General features: G+C 41.5%; 3 protein-coding genes across 4 annotated transcripts in view; all 3 read left to right on the plus strand.

The window, feature by feature from the left end:
- LOC105900938 (unconventional myosin-IXb) overlaps positions 1-7,357 on the plus strand; it is a 48,747-nt gene extending 41,390 nt beyond the window's left edge. Inside the window, exons 39-44 of the mRNA XM_042708965.1 lie at positions 218-349; positions 975-1,098; positions 1,406-1,453; positions 2,564-2,682; positions 3,138-3,319; positions 4,171-7,357. Of these exons, the coding sequence (XP_042564899.1) occupies positions 218-349; positions 975-1,098; positions 1,406-1,453; positions 2,564-2,682; positions 3,138-3,319; positions 4,171-4,634 (1,069 nt within the window). The 3' untranslated portion in view covers positions 4,635-7,357. The remainder of the gene's footprint in view (positions 1-217; positions 350-974; positions 1,099-1,405; positions 1,454-2,563; positions 2,683-3,137; positions 3,320-4,170) is intronic.
- A 4,203-nt stretch (positions 7,358-11,560) lies between these two features.
- On the plus strand, positions 11,561-15,529 carry LOC116222138 (vascular cell adhesion protein 1-like). Of its 2 annotated transcripts, none has more exons than XM_031575164.2 (7): positions 11,561-11,716; positions 11,851-12,126; positions 12,280-12,585; positions 12,814-12,921; positions 13,287-13,388; positions 14,430-14,480; positions 14,789-15,529. In XM_031575164.2, the coding sequence occupies exons 1-7, from the start codon at positions 11,662-11,664 to the stop codon at positions 14,956-14,958; spliced, it is 1,068 nt and encodes a 355-aa protein (XP_031431024.1). In that variant the 5' UTR covers positions 11,561-11,661; the 3' UTR covers positions 14,959-15,529. The 2 variants fall into 2 exon arrangements, with proteins under 2 accessions (XP_031431024.1, XP_031431026.1); XM_031575166.2 differs by having other exon boundaries at positions 11,612-11,716; positions 11,941-12,126.
- A 760-nt stretch (positions 15,530-16,289) lies between these two features.
- use1 (unconventional SNARE in the ER 1 homolog (S. cerevisiae)) lies at positions 16,290-22,468 on the plus strand. The gene is made up of 8 exons (XM_012828299.3): positions 16,290-16,467; positions 17,370-17,419; positions 17,521-17,599; positions 18,060-18,212; positions 19,279-19,294; positions 19,388-19,418; positions 19,755-19,917; positions 20,823-22,468. The coding sequence occupies exons 1-8, from the start codon at positions 16,366-16,368 to the stop codon at positions 21,003-21,005; spliced, it is 777 nt and encodes a 258-aa protein (XP_012683753.1). The 5' UTR covers positions 16,290-16,365; the 3' UTR covers positions 21,006-22,468.

The raw sequence follows: 22,468 nt of genomic DNA on the forward strand, positions 1-22,468 counted from the left end.
CTCTTAACGGCATTTTTAAGTATTCTCTAGAGGAAAAGTAAAGCAATGGCTGCTTGTTTTAACAGTTCATATTGAAATTGGCAAGTGCTAGAAAGATAACAGTGGAGTGTCTTTTTAAATGTATGTAGTGGAGACTTGCACGAAACGCAACCTGTCTGAATAAGGATGTGTTACAGGGAACACCATTTAAAGTTTGGACTTCTGTTTGTCTTTGCAGAGTGTCGAAAGGGGAGACGCATAACCGCATGAACCCTAACTCTCTCGCCATCGTCTTCGCCCCGTGCATCCTGCGCTGTCCAGACAGCGCCGATCCGCTGATGAGCATGAAGGATGTCGCCAAGACAACCATGTAAGTGTCGGTAGCTCTCCTGGTAGAGGAAGTGGTGGGACGCCACTCAATCAGTATAGGTGTAATCCTGAGGCAAAACACAGGACCGGACTGCAAGTTACAAGTTGGGATAGTTCCTCAGAAATGACAAAAGAGAATGAGTGACTTGTACGTATGCTTCACATAAGGATCGACTTAATAACCACTTTCCACTGAATTCAGAATCGACGAGTGTGCAGTTCTGTCATACACACAAGTTCTGTCTTTTTTTTTTTTTTTGCCCTTTTCTGTAATGTGACATTTTCATAGTGTTCCAGTTTGAGGACCTGTCACCTTGCTGTGACCCGTAACCATGCCTCACCTTTTGAGTTACGTAGCCAGCATTAGTCTGGTTTGTTTGACAGCTGAAGAGGGCTGACAGTGACCTTTGTTTGCTTTGGGGTTTTTCTAGATGTGTGTCCGTGTCCTGTGTGTCCATACAGCTTGGCCTGGTCTCAGTGCACCTCCCACCTTTTAAGACAGAAGCATATTTCCCATCCACACACCCTGCAGTTCTTAATGTCTGTTCGCCTTGACTTGTTATGCCCTGTGTGTAATGTTAAATGCCTGTTGTTTGACGCCATCTTGTGGTTGTTCTTTCTGTCAGGTGTGTGGAGATGCTGATCAATGAGCAGATCAGGCGATACAATGAGAAGATGGAGGAGATCGAGCAGCTGGAGTACGCCGAGAACCTGGCCGTCAATCAGCTCAAGCTGAAGAGAAACAACACGGTATGCGCCCGCCCCTCTTAACGCATACAGCAAACCCTCAGCGCTTTGTCATTCCTGTTGCCTACCAGCAAGCCAGTGTGTTGTCTTAAGGCTACAGCGACGTCTGTTTTCAATGTCCTTCCTTGTGTCTCCTCATAGTAACTGTTAGTCCAAAAGCTGGTTTGGATCTCCGCAGACAAGTTTGATGTTTGTCTTCAGTTTGCTTCATGTTTGCGAAACGTAACCATTGCCCTGCTGTCTGGTTCTTTGTTCCTTTCCCTTTTTTTTTTCTTTTTTTTTTCCTTTTTTTCTTTTTAAATTTCTTTAGACCTGGCGGTTACCACTCAGGTACACCTCTCCAGTGGTGAGAGGCTCGGTATGTATGAGCATTGCTTGGTTGGATATGACGTGGTCCTGTCTTGTTTTGAGGTGCTCATCTTTGCACGTGCATGACGTGCACATCATTCATCCATCCGTCCGTCCGTCCATCCATCCATTCATCCATCCCCCTCCCATACTAACTCCCATATGGCGTCCAGCTCTGGACCGAATCCGGACCTGATCAGAGCCAGATCCGGTCCAAACTGGAGACGCCTCCTGGGCCGTAGCTGAGTGCATGTAGCCCTGCCCACCGTCTCAGGACTGCTGTTATGAGAGGATGCGTGAACAGGGCAGGTGTGGGTTGGTTTGGCGTCGGGTGTAGAAACTATTTCTGTGGGAGGGGGGGGGCCGCTAAGGAGTAATTCCTTTGTGACAATGGCATGAGTATCAAAGCTGTGCTGTGCAGATGTCTCTGATGGCCCCACTGTATTTCACATGTGGCATGTTGTTTTGTTTATAGAGATCTGAACAACTGCTTCTCACAGGCCTTTTTCTCCCTTGGGGCTAAAATGTGTTGATTTAATAGCTTGTGTATTCTCCCATCTACGATCTGCCATGCAGTGCAAGGCTTTGAAATTCCTGCCATAGAGACTGGTGCTTTGTGTGTGTTCGCTTGAGTGTTGTTTTCTTTTTATTTCCTGTAGGGTGATGTGATTGGTGTCTCTTGGAATCTGTGCTCAGTAATCTTTTAACATCCAATTTACACGGTTACATACTGCATTACCCTCCTCATACTAGCCCTCCCCCACCCCCTACTCATAATACCTAAACCGTTGTTTTAGATGATCCCGTGAACAGAGAGAGAGAGAGAGAGAGAGAGAGAGAGAGAGAGAGAGAGAGAGAGAGAGAGAGAGAGAGAGAGAGAGAGAGAGAGAGAGAGAGAGAGAGAGAGAGAGAGAGAGAGAGAGAGAGAGAGAGAGAGAGAGAGAGAGAGAGAGAGAGAGAGAGAGAGAGAGAGAGAGAGAGAGAGAGAGCATGCATGCATGCATGCGGCCTGGCAGAGGTGTCACGTCCTCCCATTTCCTCCTACTCCACTAACCCAGAATGCATTGCTCATGTTTCCAGTCCTGTCGCTAATCTGTGTGTTTGCCTGGCCCATCCCCAGGTGAGGGAGAGGGCGTCTTCATCAGACCTGTGCGTGGTGCCCGAGAACGAGCCCATCGACTCGGACACGGAGGCGGAGAGAAACCTGATGGAGAGGATCAAGTCCATCAAGCAGGAGAAGTACGGAACCTTTCCACTACATACGCTTTTCTTCACAGTGTTAGATTAGCCCAGATGGATCAGACTCTCATGAAAACCAGCTTTGCCAAGCTCATTCAGGGAAGAGAACATTCCGGCTCTTTCCCCTCTGATTTGTTGTGACACTGGTTTGTGCACTTATGACAGTCATTCCTGGTTTACGAACCAGGAGATTCAATAGAAGCAGTTCATTCAATGCACTCTGTTTTACTTGGGTGAAAAGACATAACATTTCATTCCCCTGACTCAAGGAATTAGATGGAAAAGTGATTAGTGAAAATTCAGGCAAAAATGTTGCGCTTGAATCACTTAGAATAGAAATAGTCTCCACGCGTTTTGAATCTGTATTGTATGTTTGTGTACACGCTTTCCTCACGTTGTTGCACTTCTCCGCTTTCTGCCCCTCCCTGCATCTGATGCGCTCTTTTGGGGTCCAGAGAGGAGCTGGCCTGCAGGCTGCCTGAGCTGGAGCAGCCCGGCTCGGACCAGGAGAACCTGGACTCGGAGGCGTCACTGAGCTCCGAGAGCCTGCTGGATATCCGCGTTGCCACCCCCACTCTCAGAACCGGCCCCCCAACCACCACCACCAGCACCACCACCACCGCTGCTGAGACGGAAGGTCAGTATTAAAGGTACAGTCTTGCTTCTCTCCTGCTGCTCCCCCACCCCACCCCCCTTTCTGGCTTATCTCACGTGCGCTTCGGTGACCCAACGTCTGGCCTCCTCCCCCCCTCCCTGTCGTTTGTTTGTGGTGCAGGTCTGGAGAAGCTGGTGGTGGTGCATTTAAAGCGGGTGCCGGTGCCCTCTGCTCTGTAGCAGGTTGTTATGATCTCCACAAGTCTCTTGCCAACGCAAACTGCATGGATCATTATGTTATGCATGTTTCTCATACGCACAAAAGAAATTCCTGATCTCCTCAAACCAAGAAGAAGAATTGGCTCGACCTCTTGTAATTCATTTCTGATTTCTTTAAGTTATTGTGAGAATGATACTGGTAGATAAATGGTAAATTTATGCCTAACAATACAGCATCCAACGTAGTGGGTAATCCATATTATTATTATTATTATGATTAATACTACTACGACTATAACAAAATATTTCAACACTAATGATTTCTAATTTAGAGGACTCTTAATGAATTATGAAAATTTGGTGCGATGATCTGTGTCTGCTGTAGCAACAACAATCCATAAAATGTCAGGAATTTCTGTGGTTCCGATGGGACAAGTTCTCCCTGACACCAGAGTACTAATGGGATATCCCTCATTAGCATGATTTCTATTTCTCTCTCTTTTAGTTCACTGTGAAATGTATTTTCAGTTACTCATCTATCACTTTTTATTTCCGTAAACCTTTTATCTAAATTCCATCTAAAATGTTCCACTTTTCTTTGAACGTTTCGTGAAGAAGTTGCTTTTGTGCCGTGTTGTCTCTTGCCATGTGCTCATGCACTCTACTGTCTTGCAGGCAGGACGCCGACAGCAGTGCGCAGGCCTCGTCCCTTGTGTCCCCCCAAACCCACAGACCTGCCCGAGCGGCCCCAATCCTTCTGCGGTGCTGCCGCGGCTGAAAGCTCCTCCTGGCTGAACGCCGTGCGCCAGCAGATCCAGCGCCGCCACCCCGTCATCCCCGGCACTGTGCGGCTGCCCCCGGGCGTCTCCCGCTCCTCCACCGCCGGCGCCGCGTCGACCCCGGCCTCGCGCCAGGCCCACTTCCTCACCGTGGTGCAGCGTCGCGAGCACCCGGGCCGCCGCAAGGACAGCATCCAGTCGCTCTACATCGCCCCCGGCACAACACCCCCCTCCCCGTTGTTGCCAGCCCTCCTCCCCTCCCCGACCTCCACCAAGGTCAACAGGCGGTTCTCTGACCCAGACATCCCCTACATAGACGACTATTCCCCAGCAGGAGAGGCTGAGAGAGGAGGCAGCTAAAGAGCAGACAGCTGTCTGGACTGCACTCACATGTCCTCTCCAGGTGCAAAGCCCATGTAGAACGCTCTTAGACTGGCTCAACCCGCTGCCGTCTCAAACCTGGAGTGGGGCCTTGATACCCCAGCTGCCGCCAGCTACACAGTCAATGAGAAGCAGAGGAACGCTATACCATCATGTGTGTTTTTTTTATTATTTTATTTTGTTTTGTTTTATTTTTGTTAACGTTCTCACCAAGCACTTTTTAATACTGTTAATATATTGTTTTTAAAGACCATTAATGCTGTGCTTCAGGCACATAGACTGTTCTTGAAGCCTTGATTTTTGTTATTAGTAGTAGAGGTAGTATCATAATGTCAAATGTCAGGATATTGCACCTTTTCATTCCCTGGTATGATCTCGTCATGGTAGAACCAAACCAACTCTCTGGACATTTTAATCAGTTGTGCCTTCATCTTGTGTCTTTGTACAAGTCTATACATTCTTTCATCTCCAGCATTGATTAATAATTGGATGCATCTTTTATGGTTATAATTTTATTTGGGGGTGGGGGGGGGGTATATTTACAAACTCTAGACATGTCCAAAACAGGACCAAACCCTTGCTATGTTGGTGGGATGGGGTGGGGGTAGGCTTAAATGGACTGCCGTGTTCTTGCCCCCTCCTCTCTTGCTTGTCCACCTTGGGATATTCATCACACTGCTTTCTGCTAACAAAGGGAACATGGGAGCAGCACAAGCCACTTTCTCTCCGATGATTAACAAAACAGCCCCCCCCCCCCCCCCCAAGGGTCTCCTATTTTTAATCAACTTTCTCCTAGTTCCATCATCGCGTTGCTCTTGTTAACATTTCCACGTCTCCATGGCTTCAGTGGACTGATGGACACTCTTGAGTGAAACGGGGTGTTTATATTGAACGTGGACATATTGAAGGATAAACCCTTCTGGTTGAAAGCCATGGTGTTTTAAAATACTAATGTCATTAAAACTGCTGATGGACAGAGGGTTGTGCTGTACTGAATGAATGCTGTTCTAGTCTTGAGTAGATGTGTGTTGATCGTGGATTATACAGAAAGTGTTGGTGTGGATCGTTCATTTTGTTCATCAGTGATGCCTTTTTGCGTTTTAAGACTGTGGAGAAATGATTAACTCCTTTTTATTTTCTTACAATACAAATTGTACTGGCTGCAGGGTTGAATGTCAAGTGTTTATGTACATATTTATTGTCATCATACCTCTCCCAGTTGCTCTGCAAAGCCATGAAGCTTATGCGCCCTTTGGAGAATATTGTCCTAACACAATACATTTTGAGAACATTTCCACCACCTAGTGTCCTCTATGTGCATTACATGTTAATGAGGCCACAGAGATGAGACTGAGAGGACAAAAACATGAGAGATCATAACCATGACATGGCATTATGGTGAAAATCCAACCAATCAAGATCTCAGAAAAGATGTGTATGAGGAGTCGGCTCAATGAGGGGTGGAGAGGGGTCTTTTATGAAAAGTTTCTATGTGAATTTGTATGCATGTTTAATAGAATACTTTTAAGTACAACACAAATATGATTGAACCTTTTTTCCCTCTAAACCTGGTCTTTCTATACAAAAAAACTTTTGGTTTAGAAGATTTCTTAAAAGCAGTTGTCAGGATGAGGAATATGCCCATAATTTCTGGTACACACATGTAAATGCATCATGTCTGGATAAACCATTTTGATTTTGAAGATTTCTATTTCTTACTTTAAGTTCTGTTCCCAATATTCCAATTTTGTTCCCCTAACTTGGCAACTTTTGTTTTGTTGACAGTGTGTACTTATGGTAAAATGCAACTCTTTCACATTCAGGGTCTGTTGGTAGTTTTAAGAATAGTATACTGGGTTCAAAAGAGCTAAGTACTCTTACATTCAATCATATGCACTTGGTACCTGCATCCAAATGTGCAGAGGATGTCTTCTCGGAAGACCGGGTGAGATCGATCATTATGAGCATGAGTTCATGACACTTTTTGTTTTCGTCCTGGCTATCTGGAGCTTGCGTGTGGAAACCAGTTCCTGCTATTAGTATTATCTGCTCTTCTGGCAAGCTGATCCACTTGGGACCTTTTTCTAAATGCCCAAACGGGACATAAGGAGATTACACGACGAATCTAACCTTTTGCGTACATGTTTTGGTGCTCTGTATTTAGAATTCCCGACATCACATTTGCTGTCCAAATGTGACATTTAATGTCTGGGAAAAATTACTCTCCAGCGATGTACTTCAGTCTTAGATTTTCCTACAAAATATTTTAAAAAGCCTAAGAGGAGAAATGCAGGACTTGGATTATACAGTGTTACAAAATTGAGACATTTTGAGGGTCAACATGCCTAATCTGTGTCAAAGCTGTGATCAATGACATTTTAATGAACGTAACTGGCAGTCTGTTGCTCCTGCAGTTCAGCTGCCAAACTACACACATTAACTTGGGCTAACACACATTTCTTTCTACTAAATGCACAAACAACAGGGCATTAGAAGATTGCACAATGGAACCAAGTGCTGCACACAGAAATTGTACACGTACGTTTTCCGGCTTTGATTGTTCTAGGTACAATTTCTCGTGTCACATTACAGTTGAAGTGTGAAATGTACAAAGTCTGATAACTATAAGTGGACCTCCAGCTCTTTCGTGTGAAGTTGAATAGGCCGAAGAATTATTTCTGTGATAAATTGTCTCTACATTGTTCCATCTCCCTGTGCTTATTTAATCTACCATTGTGTTATCAGCTAAGGAAAGAAAACAGACTATCCGAACAAACATGTTCTGCCCGCACACACAATGATAATGAAACTGAGCATCAACAGCAATCTCTCTCTCTTTATGCTCCCTCTCCATGGAGTGGAACATCTTGCCTTCATGAACCCAAACTGAATGTGATGATGTGTATAGAAAGATGGAAGAACATAGAAAAGGGGAATTGAACAATATAACAATCTTCAAGCTAAACTCAACTGAAAGATGATTGATTTCGGGAGTTAGGTCAATCTTTATTTCTGTTAGAGATTCCCCACACGCTCATAATTAAAGTTGGATAGAACCTGTTTTAACGATGCAGACCGGGAACACCACACATCTTTCAAAAGACCTGAAATGGGTAGAGTACTAATTTCGAGCTAATTTTGTAAAATCATCAGACTTTGGTCATTTTTATATGATTGTAACAGCCATCATTACAACCGTCATACTTGTTTGCCCATATCTGCATGAAATGTTATAAACCCAAAATATGGTCTTGGGGTAGGGTGGGTTAAACGCATATTCATGTAGAAGGCTAGTTACAATTCAATTAAATTGTATTTATATAGCGCCAAAACAATAAAATTGTCTCAAGGCTCTTTACAGAGCCCAGTGCCTGAACCCCCTTAGAGCAAGCAAAATGGCGACGGGCAAGAAAAAAAACTCCCTGTTAATCCTTAAGCAGAACCGCGACACATAAGAGGGGACCCATCTGCTTGAGGTCAGCCAGGTAGAGATAGGAAGGGGGAGGGGGCAACAAGTGGTAAATGTACACAGCATACATGTGGTAGATGTACATAAGACATACACACATCATATGGTATATACATGATACATACAACACAGCTTAGTGGGTACACAGTGTGCTCATAGGGTTACTGTTACAAGGGTAAGTAGAGTAGGAACAGAAAAACATGTCGATGGTGGCAATTTGATACATTGCAGGGGTATGGGGTAGAATAAGTGTATGGTGGGGATGGGTACATGTGGGCCGAGGGTTTCTACAAGCAGATCGGGTGTAGAGACTACAGCAGCATCCCACAGCGAGACGAGGTCACGCTATAAGAGAGGACATTTTGTTAAAAGACATCATTTTGATGAACAGATAAGGAGCTACATTTAGGTAAGCAATTAACAGAAGGGTATATGGCCACTTTATCAGTATCAATATAAGCATTAGCAGTAAAGCATTAAATGAGTTATCAAAACCATGACAATAGCCCAACATTTATGAAACCATTTGTGGTCTCTGGTCCTTCCCAAAAAATGTTTTGTCTTTTGTATAGAAATTGGTATTCAGAAACAAGAGAACTGACATACAGCAAGTCTTCTTGTAAATAGATAAAGTTGTATCAGAAGGAATTTGAGGACCGCTTACATCTTTTTCTCACCTAAATTGGGTGATATAAAAACTTTCACCAACTTTCACCAAGACATTTAATCTGAAATTAAGGTAAAATGTCAAGTATCAAGGAAATTTCAGCCTGAACATGATGGGTGATAACTACTGGTTCTTCCAAAGGGAAACAACAGCAAATCACGAGCACAGGAACAAATGTCTGAGGCTCTTTTGAAAACTTCTGAGCAAAGCTGAGGGTCTCTAGGTACATTTGTATCATGTTTGTCATTCATTTAACTTAGCACATATTGCCATTATGAATTCATTGAAAAATAAAGAACAGTGCAGTAAAATATGGACCTTTGTTGTTTTGACACGTACCAGCCTTCTTCAAGACCTCCACCATTATCCCCGTCCCCCAAAAAAAACAAAGATCACTGGACTCAATGACTACAGACCCGTTGCCCTGACCTCTGTGGTGATGAAGTCATTTTAGCGCCTTGTGCTGTTCCACCTCAAAGCCATCACCGACCCTCCTGCCTACAGAGCCAACAGGACTGCACCTGGACTCCACAGGAACCTACGCCAGGATCCTGTTTGTGGAGCTCTGCCTTCAACACCATCATTCCGGCACTGCTACACGACAAGCTCTTCCAGCTGAGTGTGCCTGACTCCACCTGTACACCAACAGCTGCACCTCCAGTCACCAGTCCGTCAAACTCCTTAAGTTCGCGGACAGAATGTGGAGTCCTTCCGCTTCCTGGGCACCATCATCTCCCAGAACCTCAAGTGGGACCTGAATATCAGCTCCCTCACCAAAAAAGCTCAACAGAGGATGTACTTCCTGCGGCAGCTGAAGAAGTTCAACCTGCCAAAGACAATGATGGTGCACTTCTACACCTGCATCATTGAGTCCATCCTCACCTCCTCCATCACCATCTGGTACGCTGCTGCCACTGCCAATGACAAAGGCAGACTGCAGTGTATCATTCGTTCTGCTGAGAAGGTGATTGGCTGCAATCTGCCATCTCTACAGGACCTGTACGCCTCCAGGAACCTGAGGCGTGCAGGTAAGATTGTGGCCGACCCCTCCCAGCCTGGACACAAACTCTTTGAGGTACTTCCCTCCGGCAGTAGGCTGCGGTCACGCCACAAGACCAGCTTCTTACCGGCTGCAGTTGGCCTCATCAACAAGGCACGGGACCCCCCCCTGACATGGACTGTTATCCCGCCCCCACGCCTCAAGATCTGACTCATGTGTTACATTAACGCACATTACATTACCTTGCACATTGCCCTCCCCTTTTTGCACATTCCTGCATAGACTGCACAGCTCCTCCACTTCATATTCTGTAAATATCTTTTAATATTTAATTTTATTATCTTTTTAAATATTTGAATAGTTTCTAATATTTTTTACTTTGTACTCTTTTTTTATATATATATATATATATATTTTATTTTATATATTGTCTTTCTTATGTTCTGTAGTACTTATTATGTTTTTTATGTTTATTGTCTGCACCAATATGCCAAAACAAATTCCTGCTAGGCGTAAGCTTACTTGGCAATAAAAACAATTCTGACATTCTGACAATTCTGATGTTCTTCTTCTGATACCTCCAAATCTTCCTCCAGTCAACTCCAAGACAAATGTCCTCTTGTGAGACAGGGCATCTATACTGAGATAACTGAAGTCGTAAACTCCCCAGGAAATGCTTTGCTGACATTCCTCCATCCCCACCTTTACTACCACACTCACAACCCTCAGATCACGCTCAGCTTCTGCCTTCACTGCAAATAGAACACACTACACAGAAGTCACATTTCTGCTACAATCCTACACCTGACAAACTTATATGGACTTGTGTATAAAGTACACCGGAGACATTAGTCCAGTTATGCACATATTTGCAGTCAATGATGAGCAGAAATGTTTTGTGTGATGTACTGTATGTATTATATATATTTGAGTATTTTGAATACTATTATCATTCAAAACACTCAATACTCAATATTATAAATATGAAATGTTATATAATTACAGTGCATGAAATGCCCTGTATTGTTTTTCGGTGGCTTCTTATTCTTCCTCCCACTTCTTATTACAGTGCATGAAATGCCCTGTATTGTTATTCCTAGGCTTCTCATTCTTCCCATTTCTTATTATTCTTTGTACCGATTTCTGCAATTAATTCAGCTCGAACCGCTTAACGTAGAAACTTTGTTCAAACTTTGTTGCGTAGGTCTTGTAAAAGACACTTCAGTTTTTTAAACTTTCTACTTTTTAAGATATTAAAGAAAAACTGAACAAATTTTCCCATGGACTTACATTGGGCCATTGTGACATCATAATAGGGTCATTAAACTGGCTTGCACCTGTGCTTCACTGACGCCTGTGTCAATTCCAAGGCACCTCTTCTCTCTGTCCCTCTCAATTCAACTGTATAACTAGGAATATTAAGAGACAGCTTCCATACTCTACTTATTTTTTTCCATCTCTCCATCTTTCTCTCTCTTTTTCTCCTTCTTTCAGTATTTTCCCTCTCGTTCACTCTTCTTTCCTTTCTTCTTTCACACTTGTTCACTCTTCTTTCCTTTCTTAACTTTTGCATTTCATGCACTGGCATTTCCTTCAGGAAATGCATATTGTTGTATTTTATTATTACTGTTCGATATTGGCTTGTTGGAGATGAAATACTTTCTCTATTGTTTTTGTTTTATTGCCATTGTTTCTGTCCGGATGGTGTTTTTATCCTTTCCTGTTCAAATTGTTATCTGGGTTTAGTTCAGACATTGGAAAATGTGAATATCCTTTGGCTTTGGACCAGTAGGCTGTAAGGAGCTTGCGGAAGCGACCATCCTGACCCCTTTTCTTCACACTGCCCTAGCAGGGACCACTCAGCAGGAACATGGCGCATCAGCAACATCACCTTCTGGTCCGGTGTCTTTCCCTGATTCTGCTGGGTAATTATACATACTTAAATAAAATAAAACAACCAGGAATGACAGTACAGTCATGTATTGCCATTTGCATCACATACATTAAAATGCTAGTTTAAATTGTGTATTTTAAAATGCTGACTTTTGCCTTGCTGTAGGTACTGCTGTGCATGCACACACCGTGAGTATTCAGCCCAACAAGCGGTTTGTGGAGCTTGGTTCTGCTTTCAACTTCAGCTGTTCCACAGATTGCCCTGGAGCGAGGGTCACCTGGGTTACTTTAACAGATGACATCGACTTCACTACAACTGAAATCAACCTAGGAAATGTCCTCTCTGTTTCCTCTACACTTGAATCTCATGCTGGATCTTATACTTGTACATCACGGTGCAAACAGTCATCCAAGAGGGCCACTGCAACCTTAAATGTTTTCTGTGAGTTTCATACATGTGGTGCAATTTCATAATGTATTTTTGCAATGTTTGCAGAAGAAGGCAGGTGTTTGCAGATTCTCCATAATGTGTTATTTACTAATAGTGTTTTAATAGTTGTAGTGATATATTGATAATATACTTTTTTTCTTTAAGCCTTTCCTGACCCTGTGTTGTCCATGGCTCCTCTGAATCCTGTATCTGGACAGCCTGTGCAGGTTAATTGCACAGTTACTGCTGTTTACTGCAGTCTTGAGTACAAAGTGGACATCAAACTATTTCGAGAGGACGAGTTGAGTGGGCCAATGTATGAGTTGTGTGATGAATCCATCTTTTGCGACCACACCCTGTCGGCTACAGATCGAACGGGAGGAAAGAGAGTTAACTACAGATGTTTGGCAGAGTTCACAGATTTTATTCATACTATTAATAAAACTGCAAATGCAACATTACATTTTCAAGGTAATTATAATATACTCTACTGCTGAATGTAGTTTTCTGAGTAATTCTTGCCAGTGATTTAATTTCTGATTATGTGTAATTGGTTCTAATGACGTATCCCTAAATGCTGGATTAACCGATGCCACTCTGATTAATCACATTCTCTGCTCAAAACTAAAGATTATTTTGCGGTTTTGCTCTCAGCTTTTGTGATCTGATATTCTCCATAAATATACATTTTACTCTTAGACACTGGAGTAGTGGAATCTAAGCAGGATACCAGCCCAACTTTGGCATCTTTGACTAGTAGAGCTGCAACAACTATGGCCCCAATAACTGACACATCTCCAGTGGAAAGTAAGTCTGTACCCACTGCCTAATCAGTTAATGTATATTTAGGTACCATTGTCAGTATCAACGAACCAACCAGTCGACTTTATGATGATATTGTATTACCATATTCATATACATTTCTCTATTCCGAAATATTTCAGAGACAGTGTTAACAAAATAATGATGTAACTACATTACAATTCATCCATTCACACTAACAATATACTGTATTTGCTAAATTGATTCTGAATGTTACATTAATTAATCTACATTTCCGTTGCGCTGCTGCAATTTGTTTTTCCATTTTCAAAATATGGATATCCTTAAAGCCCTGTGCTAATCCAGCCTATTTTGATATAGTACATTCAATCTACACAATACTTTTCCAGGTGCTATTACTAGGGAGCCTAATCGTCCTGATGGCACTCCAGTCTCTTCAAAAGAACAGGCTACTTCATCTCAACCAATAACCAAGTCATCCCAATTGGAAGGTAGGCCTATTGTCATTCTGTGAGTGTTCTCTTTATGCAAATATCAAATAACTACCAGTTGTAAACTTGTCGTTATTATAAATATTGTTCACAACCTTTTTCAAGTATTACATACTACTGTTTCGTGATTTACCCTAAAGCATTCATTGAATATAAAAGTGCTTTATATACTGTAGCTGGCCTGTTCAATTTAAAAAAAAATATGTTATAATCTCAGTATAAGACAGCTTTTTGCCTTCATAGAAATGTGAAGGTTTTTGCCTTCATCAAAATATAAGGTGTATTTCAGGAGCCAGAGGCCTGACTGACAGGCTAAAATAATACATACAAATTGTTTAGGTGGATCCTGTTTGACCCAAGTGAAATTCCAACTTCCCGCCAAGGGTGTGCTTTCCTGATGGGCCATATCAGGAAGCTCAAATGTGATTACAAGCACAGTTCATTAGCACCTATTTCAGCTTTATCTTACAGGTACACCTACAGATATTTTGGATATTTAGTTCTGAACATTTGGGCCCTGTTTTAAAAAGGCACAGTCCTGGGCTAATTTACTCTGCAGTATCTACGTGATGGGGTGTGTTTGTGTGTGTGTGTGTGTGTGTGTGTGTGTGTGTGTGTGTATGTTTTATGATGGACTGAAAACATCCCAGATTGTCCAAGCAAAAACAGTAGTTAAAAAACCACTGTAAGCATGCCACTGTGAGCAGGCAGGAAATGGGATGTTGCAAAGATTAGGTAGCAAAATATCTCCTTTGGCCTAGGCTTAAACCTTGGCAAACGTTCCTCACATTGTCCTGGGAAAGTTGGGCATGTGTTGGCACTCACTCATCCTCATGACCAGCAGTGGCTTAGAGCCATATTCGTGTCCCTTTTTGACCCTATACATTCGGTAACCACCTAGTCTTGTCAAATATCAGTAGTATTACTTTACTAAAATCCGTTCCAATACCCACCACCTAATTTAAATGTGTGGCAAAATAAATGGGAACAAATTTAGAAAGGCCTGTGGGAATGCAATTCAAACTGCTAAATATTTTACAGGTTCAACTACACAGACTCAAGACTCCAGAGAAAGCAACATGGAGAAAGCCAGTATGTGACATTTTCCATTACAAACCTTAATATGTGTCTTGAATGTCTTTAATGATTACATGGGCATGCTAATTGGTTGAATAGTCCTTCACTTTACTGAGATGCATATGCAGGTTTAAGTTAGTAATGTTGCCATGCTTCAGATTTAATGCTGGAGAGTCAGAAAGTGACAGATATCTATGAACTCATTAGGGCATGCAGTTAACCTTACAAAGGGTGCCATGACTATTAAGTTTGATGGGAATGCTATAAACTGAGTGGGATATTTCTAGAAAATATTCAATTAAATTCTGCTTGTTCTGTTTCAGCGGAAGAGGTCTCCAAATTCACCACTTCTATCGTGGGAGCTTCTGCTACACTTTTGCTTTCTATTGTGGGAATAGTGGCCTACTTATACAAGTATGGAAGAAAGCTACCACCCTGTCTCAGAAGGTCCCAAAGAAAAGAAAACACAGATAAATTGAAGGAAGTGTTGTAGAATTCATATCAGTTTGATTCTTGAGATTAAGTTTTGATTTTTGGATTTGGATTAATCAAAAAATACTTGGATTATTCTCCAAACCTATGTTAAATGAGGTTTTAGCTAACCATGTTTTGGAACTACCTCCTGGCTGTACATTTTTTTGATTAATTGCGTGTTTTCTGGATCAGTCAACACCACCAGACACATAAAAATGTCTATACAATTATTTTGAATTGAATGATCACAGATATTTTGTCTCTCAGCCATTTACTTATTTTTAAACTATTGTAATATAATGACACATTTGATGTAATTTAGAATAAAAATATTTATGAAACAACATAAAATCATATATTGTTGTACTAACATTGTCCTGGTTAGTCTTTTAGTTATTTACCCAAAGACATTGTATATGGCGGACATATTTTGATCTCAAGAATCACTAATATGAATTCATGTCACAATTGATTATTATACAATTACATTATGAAATTCATGAAGAAATATATTTCCTGAATATAATTCTTGTAAGCATTATTTGTCCTGTGATACATTTGACTAACTTGAATCAAATCAAATGTATATTCGAAACTCTGATTGACCTTTGACTCTCTTTCGCTCTTTAAATGTGACTTATTGTCAGCCTAACTTATTTGACAGAGCCACTGCTGACCATCTGGCCCAAAGCCAAATTGTTTTCTGAAAATATGAAAATATGAAAATGTGTTCATAGATTCAGGTTTGCAACCAACACCAACAGATGAAGAAAAAATAAAGGGGGTCTGTCTTCAAATCGAGGGTCACAATACTGTCTCCCAAGTTTTGATTAGTTAATAAAAGTCTCTTTCACACACTACCTATGAATCATCATGTGAAGTTATAAATATTCATTTGAACTGCTCTTTTTGTGTAACAAGAAAACAAGTCTGTTGATTAATTGGATTCTGTTTGTAGGCCTATTTGGAAAACATTTTGTTTTGTGCCAGTGGTGTTTGCGTAGATGGATAAAGCAAGGTAATGTAATTTCCCTAAACTTAGTTGAAAGTCTGACAAGGTGAAAGTGTATACTACATTTTGGGAATGCCCTAAAAATGTTGAGACTTTGCGCTGAATGTTTTAGACTTACACCTTACACCTGGCCATGTTGTTGATTGTGGTATGCTTTGTAGCATATGGCTGACAATTTGTAGTATACTTTATTTATGTAGTAGTATATACGATAGTAAGCGTCATGGTTATTATTCCTCTGCCGGAAACAGTTTGAAATGAGTTTAGGTCCCATCTTATTAATTCAGTCTCCTTTAGTCCGTTCAACACCCTCAAAAGCCCCGTGTCCACAGACAGCAAAAGTCTTTGCCCAACCCCCTCAAAATCGTACGTGGTTCTTGCGTAAAATCTTTGCGACACTCTGCAGGTTCAAACATGGCGGCGTCTAGGCTTGAAATCAATTTTATTAGGTTAATGTCGCGGTGCGAATCTATCGCTTCAGAAAAGCGTGTGGAAACGGAATGGAGACTAGAGAAGGTAAGCTTAAATCATTATGCAGTGTATCTACTTGTGCCTATTTTTGTTGTCATATTATGACGTTTTTTATATTCAGTGTAAAAGTCATAGCTAACCTCATCAGCTATCTACCCCATGCTATCTCGGCTAACTAGCGAACGTAGCGAGCTTGAGCCACGTCGTCAGCATCTGAATCTGACAGCCGGGTGAAGCTTGTGTTCCTGATAATTGTTCTGTTTATACTTACCTGCAAGCCACATACTTTAAGTCGTAATGTTGTCTAGGGATGTAGCCTAATTGACATAAGTAACACAAGGCATGTATCTATGTTTACAGCATTGTCTTTGACATTTCTCTTCTTTCCCATCTGTGAGAGCGATCATACTTGAATCAAAACCGTTGGAATATTTGCATAAGCCTAGATGTAGAGTATTTCTTTTCACCCTACTTTGTGGTCACATTTTACCCGTGGATTGTCTGGTTACCTAACACCACTCACGTTAGCCTAGTCTTACTGCTATTGAAAGATAGACTAGCTTAATCTGCTATTTACTAGGCAAGGTGGAAGATGTCCACATTCCACCTCTAATTAGCTATTTCGTGTGACAAACTATCCTAAAGTCGTCTAATAGCCAGTCTAAACACCAAGTGTTTTTCTTTAATTTAAACTAGTAGGTATTAGATGGATAATGCGTTGCTTTCATGGTTTGGAAATGTTGAGCAGTGGATCACGCTCCCAGAACCCGTGCTGTTTTGTCTCCATATTAAACTGTATAAGGCGTTTTCGTTTTAATCACGTAAGCGTTTTACAGTGTCTCAATGCCGTTAAGAGGCTTGTATATGTCTGTAAATGCGAACAAACATTGCTAGTCATGTTTCCAGAAATAGAATGCTGCAATACATCTCAATTCGTTCTCTTTCAGTATGTTGGTGCGCTAGAGGAAATGTTGGTGGCCCTCAGGAAGAGTCCAAGGTTCGTTGGTTCTTCTTAATGCTTTTGTACCTAAATAATCATTACAACATATGTAAAAGGGAACCAAAAGTTGCAGAAATATTGTTTCTTGTCACTTTCAGCAAACCAACGCCTGAAGTCTTGACAGATTACACTCGAAAGGTAGACTTCCTGAAAGGGCTGTTGGAAGCCGAGAAACTGGTGAGTTGTACACATTTTATAAAATATGTATGCCATGAAAGTGTGAGCAATTGTCAGAGAATGTATGAAAAATATTAAAAAGTACCATAATTGTTACATATTGTAGGTCTGTTTCTAAAACAGCATAGTCACAGCTACTGTATATAGCCATCCCGCCTTGTACATACTTTCTTAAACTTCTTAGACCATTGCACTGTTGCACTGTTTGTTTTGTATTGTATTGTGTTGTAATGTATATTTCGTGTAAGCACACTGAGAGTCACTTTACCAAGTCAAATTCCTTGTTTGTGCAAATTTACTTGGCCAATAAAACCTGATTCCGATTCTGATACTTGAGAAACCACTGAAACTGCACGTGGCATGAACAAAACTGTAAACTCCAAATCATAAGATAATGATCAAAATATTGAATACAGTACTCAAGTTAAGTTAGTGGATTTTCTTTCTTTTTTTTTTGTAGTCATCCTCTGCTGAAAAGGCATTGGCTAACCAGTTCCTGGCCCCGGGAAGAACACCTACTATTGCTAATGAGAGAATGCCTGCCAGCAAGACCGTTCACATGCAGACCAAGGCCCGATGCACAGGAGAGATGCGCAATGAGCTGATGGGGAAGGTGAGCTGCACCTGAAATGAAGGCACCATTACAGCAGACCTGGCTGTAATACTGATATATGCATGATGCCAAATGTATATCAGATTCTGGTAAAGCAACAGAATATCTTGTCTATATGTCTTATGTCTATAACATGGCATTCCTCTTCCTTTTTCTCCCACCTTCTACCTCCTGTCCTGTGCTATCACACTCTTGACTCCACATATATAGTAGTGTTGTTTTACCAGAATCTGGTCCAACTACCATAGCCCTTGACAAAAAAAAAAAAAAAGGAAAAGAGGGTGCTTTCGATATTCAATCTGTATGCAAGCTCTATTATGTCATTTACATTTATTCTAGACCCCCGTTTTATCGAGATCTTGATCTTATGACATTATCTTTAGGTAACAAAACTTGGTTTTGCAGAAATTATGACATAATTAATTAAATCTCGGGGAAAACGATAGCTAGGTAGCTCTACCGGCAGGGCAGTACAAGCGTATGTTGTGGTGGACAACTTGTCAACAAGGCCTTGGGAGACGGGGTTTCTGATCAATGTGTGATATAACTGGAATAAAACAAACCTTTATTGAGGTATCTTTTGTTTTCATCCTAAAAGTAAAAGCATGCTCGTGGCTGGTGTTTGACTGGGTCAACCTGAAGCCTTGCAAATAGGTTTTGATACCTCAGCATTTCTGTGGATGTGGATATTCATAGGCAAGCTATTTCAGGAGCCATCGAGCATTGCGAAATGCACTGGTCCCTATTACTACTCCTCAGTCTACCCTGAATAACGTACGGGAATGACATACCGTATACGGCACACAACACATGGCCCATTTAATGTGTTATCATGGGAAAACAATGATAACTTTCCACAAAAATTGAATTAGTTATGTAATTATCGTGAAAACAGGGTCAAAATTGAAATGTAAATAGATGGCAGTTTAAGGCTTCTGTAAATCTGTGAAGTAGAGAAATTCATTAACAAGAAAGTAAAACCTGTTGGAATTCCATTCGATTGTGATTTTAGAATGCTGACATGCTTTTGCTCTCTTTTGTCTTCTTTTGTTTTGTTAATCCACAGGGATCCTCAGGCGCAGGTAAACATCTTTCATTTTCTTCTCTCGGTTGTAAACCTGGTTATTGGGTAAAAGGATGATTGTAACAGTTATTCTTCATCATTTTCTGTACAGATCCCTCTGAGTCAGATCTGCGACAAAGAAGGTAAATGTTTTGCATGTTTTCAGAGCTGCATCGTCACAAGGTTCTTATGTGACAGAGGAATTAATAGGGGACCTATTGCATTGCTATTTGCATCAAGATCTTGTATTTCAACATTATATTGTATAAAAACCCACACTTATTCAGAGGATCTTCACCATAGGGAATTCTACCACATTGTATGCATATAGTTAATTTCCACTGTGTATGTGGCACTGACTGTGAACTGAATTACCTCAATTTTCTTAGTGGCTTGCCATATCCATTGAGATAAAGTAGCACCTCAGAGTTTTTGAGGCGTTTTGGTGCACCTGTCATGATTGCCTCTCCTCTCCTCAGAGCATTGCCTTTGGATGAGAGGCAGTCCGCTGCTGAGCTGGACTCCATCCTCCAGCAACATCACAACCTGCAGGAGAAGCTGGCCGAGGAAATGCTGAATCTCGCCCGCAACCTGAAGAACAACACGTTGGCACAGCAGAACATAATAAAGCAAGACAATCAGGTGAGCGCCTTTAAACTAGGCCTGAACTCCATTGAAGGATTCTGCTTGCCTATGTACCTCACAAAGAGCGGACTAGCAGCACAGACCATCATAAAGCCAAGACAGATAGTCAGATAAGAGTACAGGCAGGGCAATCTAACATGGAACTGTTCAGGGTGATGTAGGCACCATCACATGAGATCCCTATGTAATGTCAGATAGAGACATTAAACCTTTTTAAGATTTTGACAGTATTTCTGAAGTATTTAACAAATATCTGTTTTCAAGGAAAACTTGCATTATTTAGTTAGATGTAATAGAAACGTCACGGAAATGTCTTGACCATAGTAAGAAACTCCGAACTAGGAGATCTTGAGGCAGTGAAGCTATTCCACTGGGTCAGAAGATGGCAGTATTGCTACAGTATTTATCTTATCCTAAATTGATTGCCAGGCAGACATACAATGGTGCAGCTGCCGATACAAAAATAATTGCTTCTCATTTTACATGATGTGACATGAAACAGAAATCGGCAAGAGTGTAGGTCATTCATTTCAATGAATTGATAGTGAATAGAATGTAGTAGGCAGGATACCATTATGGTTATTCTAACCTAAATGAAATAGGACTCTGATTGTACTGAAGAACACAAACTGAGATTTACATTTTATTTGTGTTACTGTTTCAAAAACAGTTTGACCAATTACTGTTGCTCCTTAGTCCTACACACAGTAACCGTTTTGAGAGAGTTTAGTGCACTAAGGAACATTTTTGAAGTTTTGGTATCTGTTTCCAGTAGTCCACTGATTGAATTAAAGTATCTTCTTTGCCAAGGTGGATTGGAAATGCTCAGTCCTATGTCCTAAGCACCGAGTCATTGTGTTAACCGTATGGAGCAGTGACCGCGGACTCTGTGTCTCTTTCAGACTCTGAGCCAGTCTATGCGGCAGGCCGACAACAACTTCGAGAAGCTGAAGACCGAGTCGGACCGTCTGGAGCAGCACGCCAAGAAGTCCGTCAACTGGTTCCTGTGGCTCATGCTGGTCCTCGTGTCTTTCACCTTCATCAGTATGATTCTGTTCATAAGAATCTTCCCCAAACTCAGATGATGACCCGTCTCAGCCGACGCCACTTAGGTAGAATCATATTTGGGAATTTCCGTTTACACGCGAAGCACGTGTGGACGTGCACACATAGAAAAAATAAAACATTGTCTGTATTTATTTAAACAGAGGAGAGATGAAGCAGCTGATGCAGTTGTCTTGATCAGATAAGATATGAACATGATCAGTGAGAGCCTTAATCTACACAGAGGGCTGTCCGCTAGCCGTCTGCTGTGGCGCACAGCCCTCCTCACCATTTGGACTAAACTGCACTGTCATCGCAACGCATAATCTCATTCCTCTCCTTAAAATATGTTGCAGATGCCAGAGCACAGCACAGCACGGCACAGGGCGATTCCGCTCTCGTTTCCACATCTTTCTCTCGTCGTCTCATTTTCAGTCCTGTGTGTGTGAACACTGAAGTTCGTGCATAACTTGTCCAGTTTGTGTTATTTATGCAGTCATGGGATGTGGTATTGTAGTCGTCTGGGTTTTGTTTTTCGGGGGGGGGGGGGGGGGCTGTTTGTTTGTTTGTTTGTTTGTTTGTTTGATTTTTCTCGAAAGCCTTATCATGCATAGATGGACGGTTGACTTTGTCAGTATGTTGGCGTAAATTTTACATGTGGGATTTCCCTGTCTTGGCATCCAAGACTTCTCCTTTAATTGAGGGTTGTGCATTGCTGTCCCTCAATGATGTTTACCACTGCAAAATGACTCTTGTTCATGGTGCCCCCTGGTGGATATTTAGCATTCCTGCATGTTCCTGCGGAACCTGTGATGTGTAAAAGCAATAGAAAATGAAAAAGAACTAACAGTGTATTAGGCTGCAGAGATCACCCCTAAGTGTAATAATGACCGACCGTAACTAGACTCGGAGACCACAGAGAGAGCGAGAGAGACTCTCTTCTCTGTCTCCATGTGTCTTAAATGGTCTCAAACTAAACTGTTGCAAACGGACTATTTTCGGAGCAGTCCGGCCTGTCCAGGCTTGTTGTTAAACAAAGTTTAGTTGGATGAGTGTCTGTAGTTTGGAGGCATGTGTTTCTTCCAGGTATGTCAAAGACCAGAGTGTGTATGTGTGTAATAGAAATACTTACCCTCCTGAAGCTTCCCTGTAGTTTCTTTGACATGCCAAGATTAGTTTTAATCCCCAGCATCTATTCGTGTTTGTCATTTGGGAGTTTTTGATGGATTGTCTGTCATGCTAAATTCCTCATTTTGATTCAGAGAAAAGTTATGCAGATCTGTTTAATGGAAGAATGAACCATGTCTTTTAAGACCTGTTTTCTAAAAAAGACATTTCTTCCTTGCTTATTGTCACTGTGATTTTTCAATTTCTTCCCAATCATCACCCATATCCGAAATGGTCTCCTGAGGAATTTTGTGGAAGACAAGGAGAAAACTTCCTCTGTCCTTGTAGAAAATAACTATATGAAGTGTTTTATTTTAATAAAATAACTTTGAATCAG

The sequence above is a fragment of the Clupea harengus genome, chromosome 10 (genome assembly GCF_900700415.2).
Source record: "Clupea harengus chromosome 10, Ch_v2.0.2, whole genome shotgun sequence".
Lineage (NCBI taxonomy): Eukaryota > Metazoa > Chordata > Actinopteri > Clupeiformes > Clupeidae > Clupea > Clupea harengus.

Coding starts and splice junctions, on each gene's coding strand:
- LOC116222138 (XM_031575164.2), top strand. CDS start 11,662: ATGGCGCATCAGCAACATCACCTTCTGGTCCGGTGTCTTTCCCTGATT. Junction 12,922..13,286: donor TGACACATCTCCAGTGGAAA/GTAAGTCTGTAC, acceptor ATACTTTTCCAG/GTGCTATTACTAGGGAGCCT. Junction 13,389..14,429: donor CAAGTCATCCCAATTGGAAG/GTAGGCCTATTG, acceptor AATATTTTACAG/GTTCAACTACACAGACTCAA.
- use1 (XM_012828299.3), top strand. CDS start 16,366: ATGGCGGCGTCTAGGCTTGAAATCAATTTTATTAGGTTAATGTCGCGG. Junction 17,600..18,059: donor TGTTGGAAGCCGAGAAACTG/GTGAGTTGTACA, acceptor TTTTTTTTGTAG/TCATCCTCTGCTGAAAAGGC. Junction 19,419..19,754: donor TCAGATCTGCGACAAAGAAG/GTAAATGTTTTG, acceptor TCCTCTCCTCAG/AGCATTGCCTTTGGATGAGA.